Genomic DNA, 27,808 nt, shown 5'->3' with positions numbered 1-27,808 from the left:
CGCAGGGATTTTAAATTTTTCTCAGATTACTTTCAAATAAAACTACATTTTTTGACTAAATAAAGTAAATTTGAAAGTTTTCAATTTCAAAATATTGTTGTACATGTCCTCCACTTTTCATCCATATCAAATGTCTCAGGTGTAGCATACCTCCTTAAGAGATATCTCTTTAAATTAGATATCTTTCGAAGTTAAAGAGATATCTTTTTTTCGAATAAATAGTAAAACGCTTTGCCATTCTGTGTTGATGTATTGATATTCAATCTAAGATGCTTTGCTGCAATTATTTATTTTTCCGGAAACAGCAGTATTGTACCTTTTTGGGTTTAGATAGTATAATTAAAGCGCTTAAATAACATTGATTAAAAACAGGAAGTTGTAAATTTGCTGTACAGTATAACAGTAGTCGAGTAGACAGTGAGTAGTCAGTACAGACTGATACTATTTGCAAGTTCATAACGACTAACGCCAATGGAAAATGGTGAATGGTATAACATGGATTCCATGGAGGGACGTAGAAGACAGGTAAACCAGTCTAATTGTTAGGAAGTGATTGCAACCAGGCCACGGCCCACCATCAAACTTCCCGTCTCCTGCTCAGTTAACCATATTTGAAATACTGCGTCTGAAACTGTGACGTCACGGGTATTCTATTAATCTCGCTTCTGTTTCTTTCTATTAGGATATGGTACATGCGCGAGGGCTATCGAAAATTAGTCTATTTTTAAATGTATGCGCACACATCAGATTCCGAAAGAACACAAAATGTCGAGCCCGGCGGTATGAAATTAAGTCTGATCGTGCGAGAAAATTTTTATCTACGGTAATTTAAATTCGAATCAGTTGACTTCCGCTAGTTTTTTCAGTTCAAATCGTGATAAAGAATATATATAAAGTAATTAGGGTGTTAGTGACCCAGTAATCCCGTGAGTTACCCACAGACTTACCTATGCATTACGCTGAATGAACCTTTCTGTCTTTTATATCACTAGTCTCTAGGTATACGTCTTGCTTCTTCAAGCTGTAGTTCAAAGATGCCTCTTGGCGGGAACTGTCATCCGGGCTCCGGAAGCTGTCTGCCAAACAGGTCGTACTGGGGACGACTCCCCAGATACTACACTCCCCCCCGTTTTCTCTGAAGGACGGAGAAATGGGTCTAACCAGTAATCAAGGTGGGCGCGCCACGCCCCCTCGGAGAGACTTATCCGAGGACGCCGGAAAACTCCGGCAAAGAGAGGACCCGGGCATACTCCCGGAAGAATTTAACTGAGACCTCTAAGGTCCCTACCCGGTGTGGAACAGGGATACCCTGTGACCCACACCCCCTAAACTTCTGACGGAGAAACCCCCCGAATTAGTCCCCAGTGCAAACCAGGACAGCCTGTCCTGGGCCATGCACCCCTGCCCGGTGGTAAAGGGAAACCCCCCATAAAATCCACCCCCCATGTGGACCAGGGTCACCCCTGGCTCTCACACTAAAACTGTGACCTTCCCCCAAAACCAGGGAAAAACATCCAGGAGCGACTTACCACTCCTGGATCACCGCCAGGGTCACCCTGCGGGCACCATGCCACCCCCGAGGCATCTCCGCAGTCATGTACTGGGAGGTAACGAACCCAGGGGGTGGCCTAGGGAACTCCTCCCCACCGACCGGAGGGCCCCCTATATCCCCGTCCAAAGGGCTCTGCCCAAACTCGAGCATGGGGGACGAATCCCCCTCACCCTGATGCTGGTCGGTGGCACCCCCTTCGATCATCTCTGGTCCAAGAGGGCACCACTCGACCGGCTCCTCCTCCTCAAAGTCCAACTCCCACCCCTCTGGCTGAATCGGTTCAAGGGGGGGAGGCCCATCGTCTGAGAAGGGGGAGGCATCTCTCGGCTCCTGGCGGATGAACGGGGCCTCCTCAGGAGCTACCGGCGGCGCCGTGGGAGCAGCGGTCCCCGGAGCCGGAGCCCCCGAGGAGGGCCTCGTTCTGGCGCGTGAGGGACCCCCCGACGAGTTGGGCTTCATAGAGAAGTCCCTCAAGCGCCTACGACCTATCCTCTCGCTGGCGGCCAACCTCTTGTAGGCCGCCCTCGAGCAGGGGTCTATCTTGATAAGCAAGACAGCCTGTGCCCTCCAATGGAGGAGGAGCGCGGGGTGGACGTCCCCGCGCAACTCGTAAACTGGGGGAGGGGCTTCCCCCACACTACGACACAGACTGTCCATGGCCTCCACCAGGTCTGGTGTGAGGCCACCGTGGGGGTCCGGGAACACCTCCTCGGCCCGTAAGGAGGATGCCAACTCGGACAGAGTGGCACCTGGGCCGAGGAGGGTCCTGGCCAACCACTTCAGGACCCTCTCCCGGATGGACGAGACCTCCCGGGAGGGGGGGACGCCACGCCGGAAGACCGGTGGCAAATGGGTCAGCGTGACATGCTGCCGGAGCTTCCGGGTAGCTACCCCGCACAGCAGGGGGCACTCCGAGTCCCGACTGCTGTGGGGGCTAGGGCGATTGGGAGCCCCCGCATCCCTGGGGTCCCCAAAGTCCTCCCGGATCTTTACTGGGCTGGGCCTGCGGGGTGGCGGAGTGGCCCTCCGCCTCCTCCCGCTCTGGGACGAGGAGTCGTCCCTCTGGAAGCGTGCCCGCTCCCTCCTCCAGCTCCTGGGGGGGGAACCCCCCTCTGACTCAGCGTCACGTTGTTTTCTGCAAAGAGAAAGAAGAAGGTGTGAGCCACCCGTACCCTTACAGGAGCAAGGGGAGCACACATAATTATCTAACCTCTCTGCATCTTCCAGAGTCACTCCCACACACTTCCCATGAAACCACTCCTCACACCTATCACACTGTATCATAAGTTTGCCATCGTCCGCCTGGCGGCAGAGGCAATAGCGCGTTTTCCCCGAGGGGGCCCTCGGGGGAGCCGGTGATGGCGCGCGATGTTTACGCGGTCTTCCCCGTCTGCGCTTCGGTGTAGGGGTTGGTTCCTCCGGGGGAACCTGTGCAACCTCTGGATCCTGGAGACTTGCCGGGTCCTGTGTCCTCGGGATGCCTTCCGGTTCTGACACAGCCCCGGTAGGGGTTCTGGCATGAACCCCTTCGTCTATGGCCTGACATGAGCCCTTCTCAGCTAAGTACCTCTCCCGGGCATTGGCAAGCCAGCGAGGTAAGTCACGGTCCTCGCACTTTTTCATGCGGTCATGGTTGACCAGCATAACCGTCGTCTTGGTCCTTACTCGGTAGAGGTGGGCACTGAGCTTCTGGACCACCAGCCCTGGACCCTTCCATGAGGGGCTGAGCTTACGGCATTTCCCCTTCACGGTGGCTGTGTCCAGGACATAGACTGTATCCCCCTCCTGATAGGCTCGAAACCTGACCCTAAGGTCGTAATCACGCTTCATGCGCTCCTCGGTAGTCCGAAGTCGGGCTCGGGCGATCTCGTGGGCGGCCTGGATGGACTTCTCCAGGTTCACCACATAGTCCTCTAAGTCTAGGTCCTCGCCTCGTATGGGGGGAGCATACATCAGGTCTGCCGGGGTGTTGGTCTCCCGACCTAACATCAAGTTGTTAGCCGTAAACCCAGTGCTACGATTCACAGACGACCTCAGGGCGCCTGCTATCTGGGCCAAGTGTATGTCCCAGCTGTTCTGAGCCTTGTCTATGTAGCACCTGACAGCATCCATTAACGTCCGATTGTACCGCTCTACTTGGCCATTGGCCGAGGGCCGGTAAGGGGTTGTTCGTGCCTTATGGATTTTCAGTAGCTCACAGACTGCTGCAAAGAGCTTGCTCTCGAAGTTGCGCCCTTGGTCAGTAAATACCTGGAACGGGCAGCCAAACCTGGCAAAGAACTGGTTCACTGCTGCTGAGGCGGTCACTTCAGCTGTCTGGGAGGGAAGTGGTACACACTCGACCCACTTAGTGAATTGATCCACCATCACAAGCACGTACTCGTTGCCACTGTCAGTCCTGGGCAGTGGGCCCAGGAAGTCCAAGTGCACTCTCTCCATGGGAGCTCCTGCATGATACTTTATCATCTCTGCTCGCGCGTGTCGCTGGGGATGCTTGTTCCTGCTGCAGGGCCCACAAGTGCTTACAAAGCCCTCTACTTCCCTCATCATGCCATACCAGAAAAAGCGCTCCCTAAGGCGGGCTTTAGTCCTGCTGATTCCCTGATGGCCTGAGGCAGGGACGTCGTGGCACAGCCTGAGAACTTCCTCCCTCAATTCCCGGGGGACTACCAATAGCCGACTCCTCGACTCTCCCTCCCCCACCAACTTCCAAAGGACTTGGTCCTCATCCTTCATGAAAAATTCCCTGTCAATCCAGTAATTTTTCAAAGCCGGGCTTGCTAGGAACAGCTCTCCCTCCGCCGGCTCTCCATCAGTTGACAACCATTGGCCAAAGAGCTTCAAGTCCGCATCCTGCTGTTGGCTCTGCATCATCTCGTCTGCGGTCATGCCTACGAGGGACAGGGAACCACTGCCGGTATCTGTAAGTGTCCTAACAACAGCTGGTATCTGAGGACTGGTGAGCAGCCGTACCTGGGTTCTGAACGGACCAGATGCCGTGTCGTCACTCTCAAGGTCCACTATCTGGCTGGGTGGCCCGAGAATTTCTCGGGAGACATAGTTCCAAGCCGCCTCACTGATCTCAGGGCTGTGGCCCTCCGGAACGACTCCGGGCTTGCACTGGGCCAAGTTGATAGCCGAGTCCTCAGCCAAGTCAATTTCCTCGTCCGACGAAGGCTCTTCTAAGTAAGTCCAAGTACCCGGGCGGGCGAGTGGAGCCACGTCATCCACTTCCTCCACAAAGGTGTTCCATGACTGGTGAGCCTTCGTGCACTTCAGGCAACTCCGCAGGGCAGGTCGCTGGGATGAATAGTAAAAGCGGCGCCAGAGGCACAAGATGAGTGTGGCAATCTGGATAGGGCATCAGCGTTGATATGGCGCCGGCCTGGGCGGTGCTGTATTTCCATATTATACTGGCTAAGTTCCTCTAGCCAGCGGGCCAGCTGATCCTGAGGGGATTTGAAGTTCAGCAGCCAAATGAGACTATGGTGGTCTGTCCGGACCCTGAATCTCCTTCCCAGGAGGTAATGGCGGTACATGCGAGTGAACCTCACAACCGCCAGTAGCTCCCGCCGTGTAGTGCAATACTTCCTCTGGTCTCTATTCAGGCCAAGGCTCCCATAAGCTATAGGTTTCTCAACCCCGTCCTGAATCTGGCTGAGCTCAGCCCCTATGGCCTCCCCTGACGCGTCCGTATCCAATACAAACATACCCTCTGCTATAGGCATGGCCAGTGTAGGCGGACTAGTGAGTGCTTTCTTCAAGGCGTCGAATGCTGACCGCTGCTCGGGACCCCATTCAAAGGGTTTTTTCCCTGTCACCTGATAAAGCGGGCACGCTAACTGGGCATACCCAGCTATGAAGGTCCGATGGTAGTTCGCAAACCCCAGGAACCTTTCTACCTCCTTGACATTGGTTGGGGGAGCCCACTCCCTCACTGCTGCGATGTAAGTGTCCCCCATCTCAATACCCTTTCCGCTCACTTGGCGCCCCAAGAATTCAACCTTAGTCTGGAACAGCTCACACTTCTTGGGCTTGAATTTAAGGTCGAACTCCCGGAATCTCCGGAATACCGCTTTCAAGTTGTCCAAATGACCTTGAAAGTCTTTACCGAGGACTAAGGCGTCATCCAGGAAGGCCAGGACTATACTCCATGTGAGTCCCCTTAACACCAGGCTCATGGCACGGGAAAAAGTCGCCGGCGCATTGCACAATCCGAATCCCATACGAACAAACTCGAAGAGCCCGTACTTCGTGACAAAGGCGGTCTTCTTCCTGTCCTTAGGGCTGATCTTGATTTGGTGAAAAGCTGAGTTGGCATCGAGCTTCGAGAACCACACATTGCCAGTTAAAGTGTCTAGACACTCGTCAATGAGGGGCAATGGGAATACGTCCTTCCGGGTCACGTCGTTGAGTTTACGGTAGTCTAGGCACCACCGAACTTGCCCGTCCTTCTTCCTGATCAACACAGGGGCGGAGGCCCACTCTGACACCGAGGGCTGGATCACACCTGCATCCAACATCTTCTTAAGATGTGCTTCCTCTTCGTCCACGAAGAACAGCGGGGTGCGCCTCATCCTCTCCTTAACTGGACAAGCCTCGCCTGTGTCGATCTCATGCTCCAGAGCCGTGAAATTACCAAAGTCGAATTCCCCCGTAGCAAATACGTCCTGAAATTCGTTGAGCAGGTCTGCGAGCATCCGTCGCTCCTCCGGGGTCAGTTCCTTGGACGAGCGATCAAGGAGGTCCTTCAAGTGTTCGGGGACCTCAGCCCCCGAATCAGTGTGGGGATTAGCCACACTGCAAACATTCCGGACTATGTCCGGAGTCGGCGTCCGAGGCTGAACCTATCACACTGCCCTCTGGGATGGACACATCCTCGTCCGAGGCGTTGATAATGCAGGTCACTGCTGACCTCCCCCCAGTGTGATAAGTGTGCGGCACCAGTAGTAGGTTCGAGAGTCGTGTGATCTGAGGGCTGACTACGAAGTCTTCCAACTCCTTATCCAAATGACAAGGGCATAAGACGACTGAGGCAGCTGGGACCCTGATAGACTTTGTTACCGAAACCTGAGCCTCCTGTCCCCCTCCTGGGCGTCCGAACGTCATAGGGACCTTCTCCTTTCCCAAGGTCATGGTGCCATGCTCCAGGTCTAAGTGGGCCTTCTGCTGATGCAAAAACTCCATACCTAGCAGCATTTGGTCCTGCAGGGGAGCCACATACAGGTCGACGTTGTGTTCTGTGTCTCCCAGGCAAACTGCCACCGGGCCAATGACGAAGCCCCTCATCCGAGCGTTTTCCCCTGCCTGAACCAAGGTCACATGCTGCTTGATGGGAGGCTTGGGGTCGAGCTCCTCGTAGACCCGGGTGGACAGCACACTCACCTCCGCCCCAGTGTCTACCACTGCCTGTAGTCTGACTCCCTGGACTACCATTTCGACCATGAATCCGGTGGTTGGGCGTATCTGCCCTATAGGCACAGGCAACTCTTCATGGGCTTCTCCCGCATGCCGGCATGGCATATCCACGGTCCCGTCCTCTGCCTGGCCACTGACCACCCCCAGCCCACATTCCTCCTTGGGCTGAACCTGCGCCTTAACTGGCTCCGGGCACTCACTAGGCCTGGGCGCGAGATACGCGCCGGCCTGCTCCTCCTGAATGAGCGAGGGCTCCTGATCCGGCAAGTCCTCCGAATCCTCCGGAAATTCCTCCCCATCCCCCTGGTTCTCTGCCCCAAACCTGGGCAGTTCCGGCACCACGATATCCTCAGGGAGCCTGAATCCCGACAACATATCCTTGGGAGAGGGCTCGTATTTGTCCTCCTCCCACCCTATGACCCAGTCATCGGATTCCTCCTCCTCCTCCTCGGATGCCTCCTTGAACCGCACTTGGAGTGTGCCCTTCCTGGAGCGGCGCATGCAGGAGGGCGCCTGCCTGTGTCCTCCTGCAAACCGACTTGTCCCCGTGCGAGCGTCGCACGGCCCTGGCCTAACTGGGGAGCGCTCTGGAGTCAGCACCCTGACTTCCCGCTGCGTAGGCCCTCCACTAAATTGTGACTGGCGGGTCTTGGCTCCCCGCCCTCGTGGTTCTGACGAACGTTGCTGCGTCTCGTGGCTGTCCTTAGGCTTGGCCTTGGCCCCTTGACCCTGGTTCGCCTCAGTTTTCCCCTTCAGCTCCGGGCATTCCCTCTTGAAGTGCCCCATGGCCCCGCACTTGTAGCAACCTACTGACTTCCGATTTCCGCTCAAAGGTGGCGATGAAGGTCTCCGAGGAGAGGGGGTCCGCCCTCGGAGTTCCTTCTCTATCTCCTGAAGGCGCTGGCGCATCTCCCTGAGTTCCTTGTCAGAATCGGGGGCCTCCTCCTGGGCTACCTGCCTCGCATCCCGCCTAGGCTTTGACGACTTAGTCTGCCTCGAATGTTGGTAATACTGCATCCGATCAACAGCTTCCTCAACCGTCTTGGGCTGGCCATCCAGGGCATAGAGTCCTGCGTCCCGGTCCTCGGCGCCATAACACAGCCGCGGAATGGCGTGAGTATGAACATCTGGCACGGATGGGAAGGCTTGTGTGGCCAGGGTGAGCACCCTGTCTGCCCAATGTCTCAAAGACTCGCCTGCATTCTGGGACGCTGACTGGAAGTTCAGCTGGTGTGACAGGTCTGGCGCTGAGGATCCAAAACGTTTCTCAAATCTCCTCAGGATGTCGGTCAATGAGAGGTTGCGATCAGTGTCCAGCAACAGGGTGTAGTAATCACTGGCGGTCCCTTCCAGGGAGAAGCAGAATTGGTCATGCTGTTCAGGCTCGGTCCACTGTTGGCTACGGGCCAAGCGAGCGAATTTGTGCAGGAAGGACTTCCAGCTACTTTTCCCATCGTACCGCAAATCCTTGTACTTAGGCGCGTGTCTTCCAGTTCCCGTCGCGTATCCCCCAGACCTAGGGTACTGAGGGGCGGGCGTGGGGAGGTGGGGCACCGGAGCGGGCCCCTGGGCCAACGGTCCAAGGAAAGGGGTATGTGTGTCGTGAACACCTAACTGGGGCCGAACGTGAGCTACTCTACCCCCCTCGTCCCCTAACCCACAGGCCGTGGTGCCAGGATAAGCGGAGGGTCCCTGTTGATAGGGTGGAGTCATCATGGTAGGGTAGGGCATAGGTGTGCTAGCGTAACCGCCAAGCCTAGGAGGTACCGAATGCTGGGGATGGGGGGTATTCCCCCCAGCCCAAGGGTCTTGCACATGTGAAGGATGGGCATGTGGGGGTGGGGACCCTGTGAGTAGGTCATAGCTTTGGCTGGCCTGTGGGGGGTGATAATTCCCATAGGAAATCCCTGGCTCCGAAAAAGGGGCGACTGGGGGATCCTGTCTGGGAGTGGGACGTTGTGAGCGTGAACCTAAGCCCCCCAGGGGTAAACTCTGACTAAGCTGGCCTACTGCCTGATCATCGGCCCCAGAGCGAGGGAGTGGGGCCGAAAACCTCCGTGACCCTGGAGCGTAGGGATGCAGGGAGGGGGTATGATGTTCCGGGAAAGTCCCTGAACTAAATCCATAGTCGAAACCATCCCCCCTACCCGGTGTGGGCCTTGCCGAGACATTAGGAATAACTGACCCCCCCATGGGGGACAAGAAATCCTCCTCCCACCTATTCCTATCCCTAGACCACGAAGTGTCGAGTCCAGAACCTTTTCTGGGTGAATCTAAGCCAATTAGATTCTCTGCTGAATTCCACCTACGCCGTATACCCCATTCTGGGCTGTCCCCCTCCCTAGAACCAAGTAGAGTGTCCGAGAACCTCACTCCCCCTCCTGGGGCACCCCTCAACCTACCACCCCCCTCCCTCAAACAGGAAGGCAAGGACGGCGTGACAAAGGGATCGCCGCCAACCAAGGATCCACCTTGGGAATATGGCTCTAACCCGGGACCTGACATACTGTCATAAGCCCCCCCATAACCCCATGGGTTATCAACTCTACCTGAAGCTAACTGCGACAGCGTAGGGCCACGACGCGGGGGTGTCTGGGTGGGCTCGTAAGCCCAATCCAGACAGCGCTTCATCAAAAGATGTATCCATAATACACAACAATGCACAAATATACAAAAATGCAAATGTCAATAATCTAAATTGATTCTGTAATTAAATATTAAATCCTAAAATAATCACAAAAATCTTAATTTAATTCAAAGTGAAAAAAAAAAAAATTTCCAAGTCAAACTGAGACTTCCCGCCAATATGGTGGCTGACCAGCGTGGTGTGAAAAAACAACAAACTGTCAAATCACCGATAAGCCTGTGGCCTCGAGTTGGGCGCCAATAAAGTAATTAGGGTGTTAGTGACCCAGTAATCCCGTGAGTTACCCACAGACTTACCTATGCATTACGCTGAATGAACCTTTCTGTCTTTTATATCACTAGTCTCTAGGTATACGTCTTGCTTCTTCAAGCTGTAGTTCAAAGATGCCTCTTGGCGGGAACTGTCATCCGGGCTCCGGAAGCTGTCTGCCAAACAGGTCGTACTGGGGACGACTCCCCAGATACTACATATATTTGCAGAATTTTATTGCTCATTAATGGAATTTTGTTGAATAAAACGATAATTTTTTCATGGTTATAGAGGATACGTAGATTCTTTTGGTATTTTTTTTGTGGGGGTACACGTTCGTATTACAGGTTACACTTTGACTGAAATTCATAAGTCTGGCACAGAAAAATGACATAATGAAGTAATGTGCTGAATATTTTAACAACATGAGGAACAATACAAATTAATCTCATAAACACATTGCCCCCAGCTGCGCAGACGACTGCAAAATTGTTAATACACGAAATATCACATATATGAACAAGATCCCTTATTGCTCAGAACTGCACTGCCAGCATTCACTGAGGAAGTAGGAGGGGGGGGGGGGGGATATGGGAGGATATATATATATATTGTATAGTGTAATAAATTTTTTCTCCCTCTCTTATATCATTAGCTCACACATGTACACACTCAAATATATATATATATATATATATATATATATATATATATATATATATATATAGATCTATATAATATATAAAACAGAAGTAGTACACATAAATTACTAAAATTATTATATATAGACTATATAATATATATATAGAAAATACTGCACTAAAACCAACATGCAACACTCGGAGATCAGTATATTAAATATGATATATGGTATAAAAAGTCAAATTAGTATATATACTCAATTGACTTTGATATTTCTAATATATATCTCTGTGTGTGTGTGTGTGTATAACATCAAAAGTTGATATAGTATACTCATTTGACTTTGATGTTCCCATTATTTTAAAGATATATATATATATATATCAAAAGTCAATTTAGTATACTCGATTGACTTTGATATATCTATTGTTATTATTATTGTGTGTGTATATATACAATATACATATATATATACAAATATATATAATACACATATATATCTGTATATATATGATATCAAAAGTCGATTTAGTGTACTCAATCGACTTCAATATTCCCATTATTTTAAGTTATTACCTTGAAAATATGTCTTAAGGTTGATTGATCCTCATGTGATGTCATAGGTTTTTTGCAAAATCTTTATTTAATCAAATTTTTCGCATGATTGAAATATAACTTTCACAGGAATTTTATTCACTGAATAAAATAAAAAATCTGGTAAACTTGATACTGAAAAAGTTTTTATTTTCCATAGATAATCAATTATTTATAATTTTAAAAATGTTGTCAAGGGCAATAACTCCTATGCTGGAATTTCCTCTACTGCATGTCTATGACAATGATTTCACTAATATCAACAATTAATTTTTATATATCTATGAATTATCAGATTTCTTAAACTGTTAACTTTTAAAATTTGTCATTTCAACAAGTTTTTTAATAATTTTCATCATTCTATTTAACGAAAATGTGCGATTTTTTTAATGTTGATATATGCTTCTGTTTTTGTATGTCTGACATCTTTAAAGGGGTGGCAACATACACATTTTCTTTGGTTATTGGTTAGATTAAACTATATTGAGTGGAAATTAATACAGTTTTTCCACTTTTAACCATTAATATTGATAAGTCACCTGAGGATCTACCCACCTTAAAGGGATACCTGTTTTTTCTTCCCCCTTTTATCTTCAAATTTTGTTTTTTACCTAGTGTATTTTCATTATGCTATACATGACCAGACCTGGGGTCAATTACTTTAAAATGTAACGCATTAAATTACAATTACATTGTAACTTTCACCTTTACAATTACTGTTACTTTCATTCATATAAGTAATTAATTAAATTACAATTACTTTGGTAAAGTAATGAATTACATTACACATTACAATGCAAAAAAAAAAAAAAAATACAAAGAAAATTCATGAACACAAATTATTTGAAATTAACTTTTAAATCAGCTTGTGATTAAGTATAAATGACCATTGACTGCATGAACACATTAAAAGAATGTTTTTATTTGAAAGAATGTATTTTTTTTAAAATAAATGGGGGGTATCCACATTTCAAATGCCTGTGGTAGCTGCTGCATGCAGTATAACATTCTGATTGGAGAAAAGTTGCATATACATCTAATTTGAAAAGTATGTGAATACTACTTATCTTTCACCATACATGTTGATGACTGAATTTCAAGTTCATATAAATTTTCTAAAGAATCTTATATTTATAATTTTAAAAGTTGTGTCCGGAGGAAAAAGTTTTCATCAAGATATTTGGTAAAAGATGAGAGTTGTCTGTACTTCTCATTTGAGTCTGAGCACACATATATAAATAATATATAGGTGGTTTGAGACCAAGATGGACATTTAAATGTTGTAAATCAGTGTGTTCATATGCATACACTTAAAATAATCCTTGTTTATAATGGAAAGTATTGTTGCATATATACATACTAATTTGCTACATTGTGTAAAAACAAATAATGAAAAGGACAAAATCTATTCAAAACTTTATTTTTTCTACAGAAATGGAGCATGAATTAAAGTTAAAGTGTATGTGTAGGCTCTGTGGAGTGAAAATTCCCATTAATTCCAAGTCTCATCCCAAAGAAAACTTCAAAGCTGCAATCACCTCCCTTTATTATATTGACATTGACAGTGACTCTGTGAACATTCATCCTCCTGAAATTTGTACAGCATGTAGACTACGACTCACACGACATTTTCTACAACAAAAAAAGTAAATATAAGAACAGATATCAAATGTAAATCCCCTCTGCATATAGACTAGATACAGCTACATCTATGCATGTTCATTTTCATGAATTCTTGCACATTATTACACTTATAATTTGTGACACTGTATTACACAATCTCCTCTAAAACTAATATATCATCAATAAGTTTTAAAATAATCGTCAAATACAGCTTACCTTGTCTGTAGAGGGCTCGAGAGAATAGCGCGCGGCTATAGCGAAAGTAGGGCTCGACGTTCTTGCAACCGGAAATACGGTAAAGGTTATTGCCCCTACGCACGAGTTATCGTTCTTTGCAGGAGACGGCTTATATAACGGAAGTTTGATAACGCGGCCGCTGGGCCTCTAACACCGATTGCCTTTGTCCATCCTATTAAAAACGTGCATATTTGGTCAGATAATTGAAATCCTCAAGTATTTCAATAGTATCTCGTGTTTAAAATAGCCGTTATCTTTAACCTCGTTCTTTTGGCGATTTAGTTCCCAGCTTTGTTTACAATTTGGATATTTAATTCACAAACCCAGGCCAGGGCTCATACTGGACCAAAATTTTGTGTCGGAACCTGGTGCGCGTGCATCGACTGATACACGTTTACTGTAGATCTATATTCCATGTATATTATTCAAGAGGCATATACAACATATCATGTCTCTGATTTTTCTTGCATGATGTATAGGCTTACAACATAGCTTTGTTCAGCTATTATGATATTGTGAAAATTGTATTTCAGCAGATTGCTTTTCAGTCAGTCTAGATGACATTGCAGCACAATCATTGTTTTGTCTTTAAATATTGTTTTTGGTGAAGTTGACTCAATTCTATTTCATACCAGAAAAAAATTTAGGAGTATTTCATAGCCTATAATGGGCGACATTGAATAAAGACAAGAAATGAGTTTCTATATGTTTATTAATCATGTTAGTAGTGTAAATGACATATAATACTCATCATTAACATTAAATTTGCACTCTATAAAAAGTCACTGTCAGATGACAAAGTTACTGAAGATTAATTACTGTAATACATAACACATCATAGTTTCACAACATCACATTTTTCAAAGAATTCACTGAAGAATTCTGTTTTCATCTTGAAATCCAGAATGACAAGGTGGTCCTTTAGTGAATATCATCATGTACTGGAGAAGGGAAGTCAGGAAATCTGAAAAAAGTTTTAAATGGCTTAAGATGATGTGAAGACAAAAGATGACAGCATAGCAATCTCAGAAGAACCTACAATTTTGCATTTCCTTGCGGCCATTTTCCAAATAGATCAAATCAAAGACCTAAAGAATGATGCAATTTCCCAACATTCCTCCATTTATACACCATACTACCATCAAATGGATTAGAAAATGTAGCTTAACAATAATTAACATTCAATAGTTTAACTTCTTAGATGAAATCATTTTTGTACTGTGATGAAGCAACAAACTGAATTTTATATGTTTTTAGTGACACAGAAGTATCTTCCATTAACTAGCTTGTGTGCATAATCACACGCTTTTTATTCCACCCAGTTTGGAGAAAGGAGAAACAAAAACAAAAATATTTCAGATGATTTTATGTGTAACTACATGAAAACTCTGCGAAAGTTCATACCTGTTTTAAGTTTCTAATTCCAGGCTGTCCAGCGGACCTAAAATTTCTAAAAAAAATTCCAATTTTCCCCCCAGTTTTGCTAAAATTCCTTAAAAATGTTAAATTCAAGGGAAAATCCTAAAAAAGCCCAAATTTTCCCTGTCAATTTCTATTTTAAAAAAAATATATTTCTATTCTAACAATTTTGAAAACTAAATTTGACCAATATGTCAAGCTGTTTATTGCTTGTAACTTTGTGAACAGAGAGTATTTTTTAAAAAGTTTCTTTATTGTCAAAATTGCGCAAGTAAGACCATTTTAAAAATGTCTAAAACTGTCCTAATCTAGTTTTGAAATACCTAATTTTAACCCTAAATTTTCGTAATTTTAGCCCTAAAATTAGCCCTTATTTTTTGTCAGAGATTGCTGGACAGCCTTGCAACTCAAAAAACTTCAGTTGATAGTGTCAACTTTAAAATGTCGAAGTTCCATAAAAACATGTAAGAATGAGTAACCAAACCTGAATTTTTCAGCAACTAAACCTTTGTTTTATCTATACCCACATCATTTTCTTATTTTTATAATTTCATCATTCAAAAAAGTTGTTAAAAATAAAATATAAAAAATAATGCTTTTGTTAAATGTTTTCTTAAGCAGCAATCTCATTATGAGGTTGTGAATGAGTCCAGGAATTCCACAGGATATGGCATGCACTCAGAATACCACAAAGATGGTGACCACAGTGAATATCAGGTGCAGGTCAGTATCCAGATTTGAACAACTCCAGATCATCTTAGTAAACTTTCAGAATACAGTTATCAGGTGTTTTAATCATATCCAATATTCATATATTTCAAGAAATAATTTACCCAATTCAAAGTAAATGAATTGTTAACTTACCTGTGTCTTTATTGTTTTTTAGTTTGGAGGAATAATTGAAGATATCCAGGTCCATGTAGATATCACAAACAGAACAGAGGTCCTAAGGATGATAGATCGTGGCAAGGTAACTGTATCAAACATTTATCAGATTTTTAGGTCGCCTGAGCTGAAAGTCTAATTAAAGTTTGTGTGCTGTCTGTCTGACATCAATTTGTAAACTTTCCACATTTTCAACTTTTTCCAAAAACTACTTAGCCAATTTGAAACTTACCTCTCACAAAGCACTCTGGGATTAAGGGGATTTCAAGTATGGTCAGTTAAAGGGACAATTAGGGATAATTAAGAAATGGTTGAAAAAGAATCCAAACCATTGTTTCAAAATTGTTCTTCAGAAGCGCTGAAGCAGAAAATCCAAAACTGTATCTTGCATACATACTGAACAAACCATGACCCACTGGTTAAGGGGGTTTAACCTGACACATATAAATGGGGGTTCGACGTTCTACATAGGAAATCAGAATACATGAGAAAACACTTATGAAAACCCAAGGCTTCAGAACTACAAGGGTAAAGTATGTCAAATTGGTATGCAATCATTGTCATATAGTTTCAAGTTTGTTCTGACCTTGAATTGTCAGCCATAATTAGAAATGGAACTTAATGCTTTACAGAGGAAATTAGCATTTGTTCAGGTGAGCATTGTGGCCCTTGGGCGTCTTTATCGGGCTTCTTTATATGTGCTTGTAATGTTATTCCGGTGAAATATAAATCTATGAGCAACCACTGTGCATATGGTATTGTTTGTTGTCTGAATACAATAGCTAATGTATAGAATCATAGCAGGCTTGTAATTCCTCGAGATAAAATGGCGGAATGCAATCAGGTAGTTTTAAGGAGGAATAACACAGTGGAGAAATTTGATATGGATTGAAAGTGTAGGATATGTAAAATGATATATCGAAATTATAAACTTTCAAATTTACCTTATTTAGTTAAAAAATGCAGTTTTAGTAGAAAGTAATTTGAAATTTTTTTTAAACCTCTTTAAAAGGAAGTCAGCCATTATGATGATGTGTTATTCCTCCTTTAAGTTATGATGAAATGGATTGACATATATTTGGTGTTATTCAGTTTATTTGACAAGGAATATTTATAGATGGAAAAGACAATCCCTCAGGTGGTGACCATGGATAGAAATGCTATACTAAGTTTGAGTCGGTATAACATCAAACTGATGTACAGAGATCACAACACAGAGGTTAGTGAGTCGTAAAGTAGAATACATTCAACATTACCTCTGTTATCTTTGTCAATTGATGATTCTCAAAATTTATTCATATATTTATTGACCCAAGCTTTTGAATTTGGTAGCAGTTTTAGCTACGAACATTGAGAATGGGAATGCTGAAACAGTCTATAAATAAGATGAATATTGTTGCGTGCCATTATGTAATGGAAATACCAGAATTCACCACGATCTCAGTTTCATATTCAAATACTTTGTACTGTTTACAAGTGTACAGAAAATTATTCTTTAGTTTTGATTTTAAATGACATTTGCTTTGTTGTTTCAGAGTCTAATCATTAGAGTTCCTATCCATGAAATAGCAGCCGTATGTTATGTCAATGATGATGGAGATCACATATTGGCTATTAAATATGGTAATGTATCCATTGAATGAAGCAAAGATGATATCCATGCACTTCTCTATTAAAGAAGACAAGAAAATGTGATGCATTTGTACTTCATTGTTCAGATTAAAAATTTTCAGCTAATTTTTTTCACAGGCAATCCTGAAAGGTGTTCATTGTTAGTACTGAACTGTGACAGTCCAGTCCGAGCTGAACGTGTATGTTCAGATGTGGCTCAGTGCTTTCAGCTTGTCTATACAGATGCAGTGGTTCAACTTCTTGAAGATACCATTGTGAAAGTAGAAAGTTCCTCCACAGGATCCCCTACCATTAATGACAATGTTCGAAAGTATTCCTTGTAAGTTCTGTTTGACACTCCATGACTTCTTTCAGTGAGGATGTTTCTTTTCTTATTTTGTTTGAAGTTGTACTGTAGTGAGCAAATGGTGTATTGCCTTCTGTACGGATTTTCTGGCTGTCCATTTGTTTTGTGTACAATGCTTTTGAAGTTAAGAGCTGAAATTCTTAAGGACATTTTCTCTAAAATTATTTCTTCATTTCCTCGATATGAAGGCTTGGACAAACTTTATATTTATACTATAGATTTATTTTTCCAGTACACATATGTGATAGAATAGAATTGTTTGTCCAAGCTGTGCTCTTTGTTCACAAAAGTGATCGTTGTAAATCAGATTGAAATGGAGATGTATCACTTTAGAAGCTATGTACTCTAAATGACAGTAAATATCAGAGACAAATTATGTAAAACTTTATTGTACAAGAATTTTTTTTATGAAATAAGGAAAGCTTTAGTCTTCTTTTAAAGCTTTAAGATTTAACAGGGACACAGAAAGGCTGTTATCAAATATAGTCGTTTCCAATGTGAAAAACCACATTTCAACTAAACTGCTAGATTTGACTCTTCATGAGGGCATGCATTTTCCCCGAGTTATGTTTTAAACTGAGTTTGAAAGAACAACACCATGTTATAAAGATTGTGTGATATGTCAATAAATTGCTTGCTTACAGGGAAAGCCATGACAACATTGGGTAAGATTTTGTGTTGGTTGTAAATATCACTTCCTAATACTCTTTTCACTTGGTATTGGTAGCAGGATATTTGACCATCTAGAAAATATAATGCATTTAGGAAAAAACAAAAACCATTATACTTTCAGTGCACTTCATCTCAAGCAAACAGTATGATTTAATAAGACTCTTGCAATTGAAATTTATTACATGTATGAATTTATTCATAGATAGATATATTCCATCTTGCTTTTCATCTCGACATATTTCTTTTCTTCTCTGTAAACGTGTCTTTGTAATGTTATAGATTAAAAAAAAAAAAGTTTCAATACAAAATAATAGGCATTAAACATAGACAATGAATATACATATATATACGTAATAGGCATTAAACATAGACAATGAATATACATATATATACATAATAGGCATTAAACATAGACAATGAATATACATATATATACATAATAGGCATTAAACATAGACAATGAATATACATATATATACATAATTATGAAGATTTTTTGCACTTTATATTTCTACATCCTAAAGGGTGGTATCTTGCCTTATATTCTAGTAGAAGTTATGATTCTTCTTTGCTCACTACAAATTATTTTCTTTAGTATTTTCAACACTTAACAGTATTTTTGTGTGTGAAAACAGGTGACTTTATCAAGCTATCAGCTATTGCATTAAATGACATAGATGTTGGGTGGTTTTTGATACTAATATATGTTGAAACACTAACTAAATTGTGGGTGATAGAAGAAATTATTTACTTTTTAAATTTATGTATTAGATTTTTTTCTTTTTCTCAAAACTTTGTCGGACAAAAACAGGAGAAATTATTGTAACTGAAGGAGAATTTCTTATAAAGAGTACTTTATTTTCAGCTTCAGGAGAAATGATTGTTACTGAAGGAGAATTTCTTATAAAGAGTACTTTATTTTCAGCTTCAGGAGAAATGATTGTAACTGAAGGAGAATTTCTTTTAAAGAGTACTTTATTTTCAGCTTTTCCGGCTCACAGCAAAACTTATCTGACCATAGGCCTTCTCTGAGGAACGGTCGATCTCGTAGTGTTGCAACCAGCGACATTAGCATGCAAAGTGCCCAGAGCGTTCAGGCAGAACTCTTGAGGTCGTACTTGGAGCAGGTAATATAACTGAAAGATTAGAATACCAAGCCCCTCCACTAAATACCGTCTTGTGTAGTGATTCAACTCCGCTCAACAAATGTATATAGTTAGGATATGATATGTTTTCAGCTTCTTTGTCAAAGGTTTGTACGATTACTTGTTTGTTGATTAACTTTTGTGTTCAATATATGAACCTCGTTAACTGTATTGCCAACACAATAAAAGGTGAAAAGTCATTCTGTCTTTTTAATGACCTAACAGGACATTTATTTATTGTCTTTAAATATAATATGCAAAAAAGAGAGGTTTTTTTATACCCTCTGCAAATGTAATTTGGGGGGGGGGGGGGGTATATTGGACCTCATCATGTCCATCTGTTCGTCCGTCTGTCTGTAAACATGATTTTGTCCGTGCATGTTCTAAGATACTAGTGCATCATGGATTTTTTTGAAAATCTGTACACTCGTTACTCACCATATGAAGATGTGCACCTGGTATTTTCATATTGATTGGAAATTTTTCTTCAATTTACAGGTTTTTTTCTACCTATAAACTTAATAATTTTTTAAACTAGAATGAGTATATCTTCAAAATTCATGAAGAGATTTGATTTAAACGTTGTAAATACATTGTTCTTAAACTGAAGTTATGCATTTCTTATAACCCCGGGGGCGGGGGGTATTAGTCTCAAAAGGACAGTTCTAGGTTGAAATTATGCTTATATTGCTTGTGAAAATGGAATAGTAAATGGAATTTTCTTACATTATTTACAGTGTGAGACTGACTTTACCCATGTGAGACAGCTTTACACTGCTACATCATTTGTTATGATGTCAAAACTTTTTTTTCTTTTTTTTTTTTTTTTTTTACATGACATAGTGAAGTAAAACATTTTTTATTCTTTCTTCAGAATTCAGTTTGATGAAGCTTGTTTAGGTACAGTCTGAGGATTTTTAGTTTACAAATTACTAGTAATGGTAAACAATTTTTGGGATATGCTCTTTCTGGCAGTCTAATTTTAGTTTTAGTCTACCCTTAGTAGGAATTCCCAATCCAACACTTGTGCTAATAAAGGAGTATATTAATCTTTTTGTTTCAGTTGAAGAATAAATTTACTGTAGATGAACTTGCCAAATTCTCCACTCTGCTGAAATTAATCAATGATCCTACACCCAAGAATCCTCAAGATCTTCTTGCAGTTTTCCAAGAGGTGTATCAGTTGTATGGGAAAGAAAGGAAATCTCTCTTATCTGGTAAATTTGTTTTGAGAAAAATAGAGGTACATGTTTTATTATACCCCCCACAACTTGGGTATACTGGAATCGGGTTGTCCGTCTGTCTGTCCGTCCGTCCGTCTGTAGACGCAATGGTTTCCGGGCTCTAAAGCATTATCCTTTTCACCTACTGTCACCATATCATACATATGGACTACCCATGGGATGAAGATGTTCCCTATTGATTTTGGGGTCAAAGGTCAAGCACACTGGACATCGAAGTAGCAATATGGTTTCCGGGCTCTAAAGTGTTATCCTTTCCACCTACAGTCACCGTATCATACATATGGACTACCCATGGGATGAAGATGTTCCCTATCGATTTTGGGGTCAAAAGGTCAAAGGTCACACGCACTGGACTTCGAAGTAGCAATATGGTTCGGTTTGTCATGCCATTTGTTTTTTACACTCAGAAAAGAGGCAGTTTATTCCTATTACCAACACCCTTTGGGAGATTGGGGTAAGCGGGGGGGGGGGGGGGGGGGGGGGGGGGTATTCTTAGTGGTTATTGTTGAATATTTGTGTGTAAAATTTCATAGCATATGGAAAAAAACCCAACATATTTAGGAGCCTGTGATCAATGGTAGAAACTTTTATGTGGGTCTGCCAATAATAAAAGAAAGTTTTTTAGGGGTTTGCCATAATCTGTAACTACTCACAGCACAAAAGTCGTTACCCTTTCTGAATGGGTATCATGAAGATAAAGGAATTTATTTTTTAAGGTAGTGGAGGTTGAAATTTTTAAGTAAGCCACCATGTTCATAGGACTTTGGAGGCGAGCATAATTCTTATATGACAAATCATGTGGATGTAGAATTTGTAAATCATCATCAATTATTGATTTGGCAAGCAAAAATCAATAGTCAAACATTGCACACAACAATTTCCGTTCAGAACAGTGTATTTGATAAAATGAATACATGTATGTACTAGTGCTTCAATTATGATTCTTTTAAACTTTGTTGATTTTTATATCTTGTTTGATTATAGGTTTGTGTCCTTTCATCTATGAGAAACATTATGATAAATTCTTGGATTTTCTGAAAAAACAAGGAATTGTGCTCGAAAATGGAACATCTTCAAGTCGCAACAGTTTTCCTCGCATGTACCCGTAAGTATAGAGCAGAAACTGTGCATTAGAAGCTTTAAGATGTACAATAATGATATACATGTACATTGTATGTGTGTGAATACATCTGTAACCTTGGTAGATAAATTCCTTAAAATCTCAAGTTCACTGTGTATTTCATCACATCATTAGTGCATGAATAGCAAGTACTTGTAATTGATACATATGCCTATATTTACAAAATATATTTCCTGTATTTGACATAGAAAAATGGAAGAAAGTAAATTAAAAACTGACTGAATTTTCAATGATTATCATTCATATTGGGAATTTGGGGACAATGTCATTGACACCAGGTTGGATTATCCACTAAAATGGGAGCAGACTCAGTGTAATTGTGACTACTAAATTTTATCAGGGAGTTTGATTGTAGTCCTTCCATCAGTGACAGCTCCACTATTATTGACGATGACCTGGATAGTGAATTGGAGTTTATGGCCTCGGCCTCCTCTGTTATGGTAATCATATGCCACTTTTCAGCAGATGTGTGCTTACACAGTTAACTCCCCTCACGCAGGGTCAAACTTTGTCCATGGCTGCTTATATCTACTATTGTCACTTTTTGATGCATTGGCCATTTTCCTCCCGAGGCAATTCATAAACTTCCCTAATAGCCATGTTCAACCAAAAAAAAATTGTATTTTAAAAATGAGATAAAATTACTTTAATATCAGAAGTTGTATGAATTGTAAGAAAATTTTATCTGGATATTTCCATTGAATTTAGCTTCAAAGGAATATGACCATTATCTTCAAAAAGTGGCATTTGTGGATGATCTTTAGAGTACATACTCGCACATTGCATAAATAACTGTACGGTCATTTTGAATTTTCGTCACTGCATTTGTTACTTCAATAATATCTTCTGGCTGGGTAACTGAGTATGTATAATGTTTTAAAAAACTTGAGCATTAAGTCTATATCTGAGTTTGAATAATATTAAACTCTGTTTATATGATCAATCTCATTCATTTGAGCAATTTAGTTCTGGTTTTCCAGAGTTATTCAAGGACAAGATTCAGTATCATTAAAATTTGCTGTTCCAGATAATTATGTTGGGTATTACCGTACGGTTGTTTACAATGTGTATTCATTCAGCTCCATATTTGTACACCATTATAATCAGAAATGTGGAGGGTTGGTCACTGCTTTTATGGTTCAATATAAATACCAAAGTCTTTGTGCAAGGTTCTGGACTTGCAGTCAAGTCTGTGACAGCTGAATACATTTTTGAAGGTAAAGTTTAAGTTTACTAATGAGCTCATCTTCTAACTTGTCAGCTTCGTAGAACACTTGCTGGATATTGAGGGAATAGATGCCAAATATGTTTTGATGGAAAATGCACTCTTGTTACAAGAATCTGCTGCAAGATTTGCAGGCAAATGCAGGCTGGGGAAAGGTCTCATAGGGCATTATAGTACCTGTTCATTCCAATATCTCAAGTCTTAATGTCAGGTTATATTTGTTAACAGAAAATAGGTTAGTATTTTAGTTTATTTCATACATTTATACATAAACCTGCAGTGCTTTGTGAAGTTTCCTTTTCAGAACTTAATCAAAGAGCCTTTCATATAGAACTGCCATGTATATACTAAACATTCTAAATAATTTCCATATGAAATACTTCTACATGAATTTTCATGTTGCCTTTGCAGACGTTCCATGAGCGACATGACCGCTAATGATCAAAGTGACATTGACAGTGTATTGGAAGGGATTTCTACACAGCTTGCTCAGATTGACAGCAACATTGGGGACATTCCAACATATTTGTCTTATCCACCATAGCTTACTGGGGAAAGTCTTGTTGCAGACTATGATGGTTGTCTTCAATCAGCTGTACCCAGTCCCTGACTGCATTTTGCTTGCCAGCATCTGGTGCTGGCATCAGAAGCTGTGCAAAAGAAGTGATATTCATCTACAATATTTTGTGTGAGCATGTGCTCCAATATGATTGAAAAAAAAAAGCTTGCCTCTATCCCAGTCATACTACGTTATTTTAGATTGCCCATTTGTATGTAAGTGATGGTACATCTCATTGTACTTAAAACAAATCAGTTCCTGTAGCGTATGGTAAATCATGAAGAGCTTCAGCATCAAACACAGCTTAATACAAATATATTATTGAAGTGCTGTATAAAGTGCCTTTATTTAATTCGCTGATTATACAAATAACCCCATGCTTCCATTATTTTCATATCCCCAATACTACAAACAATTCCGTTTATCTGTGGTGTAAATAATGAAACAGATTCAAAAGTTCACATGCATGTCACAGTGCCTTCAGTGAGAAATGAAAACAATGGAAGGTTTATTGTGGGATGTACATAGATATGTGATGCATGTTATTCAAGTCTAATTATATCCCTGGCATTGGATGAGGAAGGGTTATAAAAATGTGATAGTGTGTGTGTGATGGTGAGAGAATGAGTATAATTCTGATATATTTACATCGTTAAAGGGTTTCATTCAAGGTTTAATACTGATGTGTATTGATTACTGTATTTTCCCCTATTATGGCCTCAGCTACATGAACTGTGAAAGCAGCAGGTATAAATTTTTTGTCAGGACGAAAAAAAGTTAGATGTTAGTACATGTAATATTACGATGTATGCTGCCTTAATTTTTTCTCTATCTTTCAACTAAAAGAGTTGTGCAAGTTTTTCATTCACATGATATTGTGGTAAATCAATATATTACAGAACTGAAACATGTTGACAATAAGTGAAGCTGAATTTAATGTAGGTCTAAAAAATGACGGTGAATTATTTGTCATGGAGGATAAAATATTAAAGTGTGTCATTTAATTTTTCTTCAATGCTGGCAAACATCGTATCTAGTATGATGACAAAGAAAAAAACAACCCACAAACCATTTCATTGTCGAAATGATTTGCATGCTGTTTTATGCTGTGTTTACATTAATGATAGTTGCATAGGGATGCTCTGCTTTGTGGTGCTGACTTGTTCAGTTATATGAATTGAAAGGTTGTATGTTGTGAATTGTGGAGATAGAGTACAGGTATATACATTTTTTTTTACCTATTTGTTTTTGAATGTTGACTTAAAATGTATTCCAATAAGATTCTTAAACATAGTCCACATTTACTTGTACATTTGTGTTCACTTACATTGATTGAACCAGTAGTGATTAAGTGATTGTTTAAGAGATTGACTGAATCAGTAGTGATTGATTGATTTTATTGAATAAGTGATTGATTAATTGTATTGATTAAGTGAAGATTTTGTTGTTGTAATTTTTGTTGAAGGTGTGTCTTTTTTTTTAAGTTACACAATGCCTTGTTGATGAACAAAATATTGTTAGCACAAATGATGCAAGTGGGAACAATTCACAGTTCTTCCTAAGATAAAAAAAAATGGGTGCGTTCGTACTACCGTTGATTGACAAAAGTTACCATCAGCAGAATTTTTAAATAGTGGTACATATTTCTAAACACATCTTGCTGCAAAATTATGCATAGATATGGATATATTGTTGTTTGACATTTCTCGCTAACTGATCAGTCAATGGTATACCATTGTTGAATTTCTTACCATTTGTAGCCCAAACTCATTCAGAATACACAAGAATCCAATGACTAAAATATATACTATTGGCAAATTAGTTTATGGTACCATTGGGTTTACTCTGAACACACCCATGTTATGGGCTGCCTTTAGTACTAAAGTTTGACAAGGATAACATTGGTAGCCTTACAATGTGAATGGGGTTTTCAGTAATTGTTGGGAAGGTGACGAACAATGGTTATCAATGGTAACCAGTAATTACCACTGCTAATCAGTGGTTACCTATATATGTTAACCAGTGGTTACCATGAGCAGTTACCTATATATGTTAACCAGTGGTTACAATGAGCGGTTACCTATATATGTTAACCGGTGGTTATGATTAGCGGTTACCTATATATGTTAACCGGTGGTTATGATGAGCAGTTACCTATATATGTTAACCGGTGGTTATGATGAGCGGTTACCTATATATGTTAACCGGTGGTTATGATGAGCGGTTACCTATATATGTTAACCGGTGGTTATGATGAGCGGTTACCTATATATGTTAACCGGTGGTTATGATGAGTGGTTACCTATATATGTTAACCGGTGGTTACAATGAGTGGTTACCTATATATGTTAACCAGTGGTTACAATGAGTGGTTATCTATATATGTTAACCGGTGGTTATGATGAGCGGTTACCTATATATGTTAACCGGTGGTTACAATGAGTGGTTACCTATATATGTTAACCGGTGGTTACAATGAGTGGTTACCTATATATGTTAACCGGTGGTTATGATGAGTGGTTACCTATATATGTTAACCGGTGGTTACCTATATATGTTAACCGGTGGTTACGATGAGCGGTTACCTATATATGTTAACCGGTGGTTATGATGAGTGGTTACCTATATATGTTAACCGGTGGTTACAATGAGTGGTTACCTATATATGTTAACCAGTGGTTACAATGAGTGGTTATCTATATATGTTAACCGGTGGTTATGATGAGCGGTTACCTATATATGTTAACCGGTGGTTACAATGAGTGGTTACCTATATATGTTAACCGGTGGTTACAATGAGTGGTTACCTATATATGTTAACCGGTGGTTACGATGAGCAGTTACCTATATATGTTAACCGGTGGTTACAATGAGTGGTTACCTATATATATTAACCGGTGTTTACCATGAATGGTTACCTATATATGTTAACCGGTGGTTATGATGAGTGGTTACCTATATATGTTAACCGGTGGTTACGATGAGCGGTTACCTATATATGTTAACCAGTGGTTACGATGAACAGAAATGTTTCGATTCACAATCATGACAAACCAGTTGAATTTTGCTGTAACAGAGTACAATCATCACCACCATTTTCTTCTTTTTAACCAAGTGTCAACAAATGATAGCCAGGCAAGCATCATTATGCACCACAAGTAAAACATTTCATAGAAACAACAGTTCCTTAAATATTTTGACCCCTTATAAAGTATTTGAATTGTTCATCATTTTGTTTCATCTAAGGGGTAAAATGACAGAGAATATCTTTGATGTGACAGAGTATGGTGGCCATTTTGAAGGATGGACGTATGAAATGTCACATTGGCAGTTCTGCAATATTGTGGTCAACCTGCAAGATTTGTTGCCAATGTCAGTTGTTACTGGTAAACATTTATACCATTGGAATATCAATGATGATTTAAAATACCAACAATAGCCATTGAGAGAGCTGTGAATACATCCAATCTTAAGTTTTTTTGTTTGTTTACTTCAGGAAATGATGTTAAGGTAGCTCACTACACTAAAGCTTATACTCTGTATGACACCACGTCACAAGATGGTGATTTAAATGTTTTGTGAAATTATTTGTATAGATCAATTTCTTTGTCTATCATCGTAGCTCGGTGGTTAAAGCATAGGACTGGTGAACCGCATATCTTGAGTTCAAATCCGCCAGTCTTTTGTTCATATGTGTTGAAATAATTTTTTTGAAAATCATGCTTTTATCCAAATTTGCATATTTTCTGCCTTCTTGGCATATAAACTGATTATATATCATCATATCTTTTATGATTAAATCAATTTGTGCTGATTTGAGAAACTATTTTCAGGGTGTAGTGAGCCATCTTAAATATGTTTCCTAAGATGGAAAGATATTAAATTATTCAAGTTTTATACCCGTGATGTTTAAGACTGAACGTGGCATTCTGTTAAAATACATTTTACTAGATGAGAAGTGGGTGGAATAAAAAGTTTTTAATGTCATTTTCATTGTTGTTATCTGTGCCCATGTCATAAACTTCTGAAAAAAAAACTAATTGGAACTGACCAGTTTTTTACCAAATGTGGTATATAGCAACTACACTAGGGTATAGGAAACAGATATGGTTAGGATTGGGGCCAAAATCTGATGATGTAGTCTTTACTCCCCTACAAACAGCACCTAGCCATGATAAGCAAGAGGCCTTTACCTTAAGGTAGCTCGCTTATACATCAAGATTTATACATTTTATAACACTATAGTCATGAGATGGCGATTCAAATGTTTTGTAAACTTACTATTATAGATTGTTTTGCTTGTATATCTATGTAGCTCAGTGGATAAGGTATCGGGTTACTGAACTGCAGATCCCAGGTTAAAATCTGCCAGTGTCTTTTGTGTTTAAAATTACATTTTTGAAAACCATTTTTTGTTCTCTCCAAAATTGCATATTTTTGGCCTTTTTGACCTATGTACTTATTACATATATATATCTTTCATGTTTAAATCATTTCATGCTGATTTGATGAACTCTTTCGAAGTGTAGAGAGCCACCTTAATTGTAAAATTCATGGTCCCAATGTTAAGTTTTCTCT

At 40.9% G+C, this 27,808-nt stretch overlaps 1 protein-coding gene and 1 long non-coding RNA gene across 9 annotated transcripts; one reads left to right on the top strand and one right to left on the bottom strand.

The window, feature by feature from the left end:
* Positions 1-357: 357 nt before the first annotated feature.
* On the top strand, positions 358-27,217 carry LOC125669942 (cerebral cavernous malformations protein 2 homolog). 8 transcript variants are annotated; one of them, XM_048904807.2, is made up of 12 exons: positions 375-525; positions 15,000-15,104; positions 15,268-15,351; positions 16,384-16,485; positions 16,802-16,889; positions 17,016-17,217; positions 17,889-17,909; positions 18,902-19,043; positions 20,125-20,278; positions 21,290-21,410; positions 21,802-21,886; positions 23,083-24,000. In XM_048904807.2, the coding sequence occupies exons 1-12, from the start codon at positions 472-474 to the stop codon at positions 23,107-23,109; spliced, it is 1,185 nt and encodes a 394-aa protein (XP_048760764.2). In that variant the 5' UTR covers positions 375-471; the 3' UTR covers positions 23,110-24,000. The 8 variants fall into 8 exon arrangements, with proteins under 8 accessions (XP_048760761.2, XP_056017659.1, XP_048760763.2 ...); XM_048904805.2 differs by having other exon boundaries at positions 21,787-21,886; XM_048904804.2 differs by lacking the exon at positions 21,802-21,886 and having other exon boundaries at positions 358-525; positions 15,003-15,104; positions 23,083-27,217.
* On the bottom strand, positions 12,506-14,982 carry LOC125670451 (uncharacterized). The gene is made up of 2 exons (XR_007368207.2): positions 12,942-14,982; positions 12,506-12,734 (listed from the first exon to the last, which is right to left on the bottom strand). It is a non-coding gene; the product is annotated as an uncharacterized LOC125670451 (long non-coding RNA).
* Positions 27,218-27,808: the final 591 nt, after the last annotated feature.

The sequence above is a fragment of the Ostrea edulis genome, chromosome 4 (genome assembly GCF_947568905.1).
Source record: "Ostrea edulis chromosome 4, xbOstEdul1.1, whole genome shotgun sequence".
NCBI lineage: Eukaryota > Metazoa > Mollusca > Bivalvia > Ostreida > Ostreidae > Ostrea > Ostrea edulis.
Note: the sequence above shows the minus strand (reverse complement) of the source record. Positions and strands in the feature narration are given on the sequence as shown.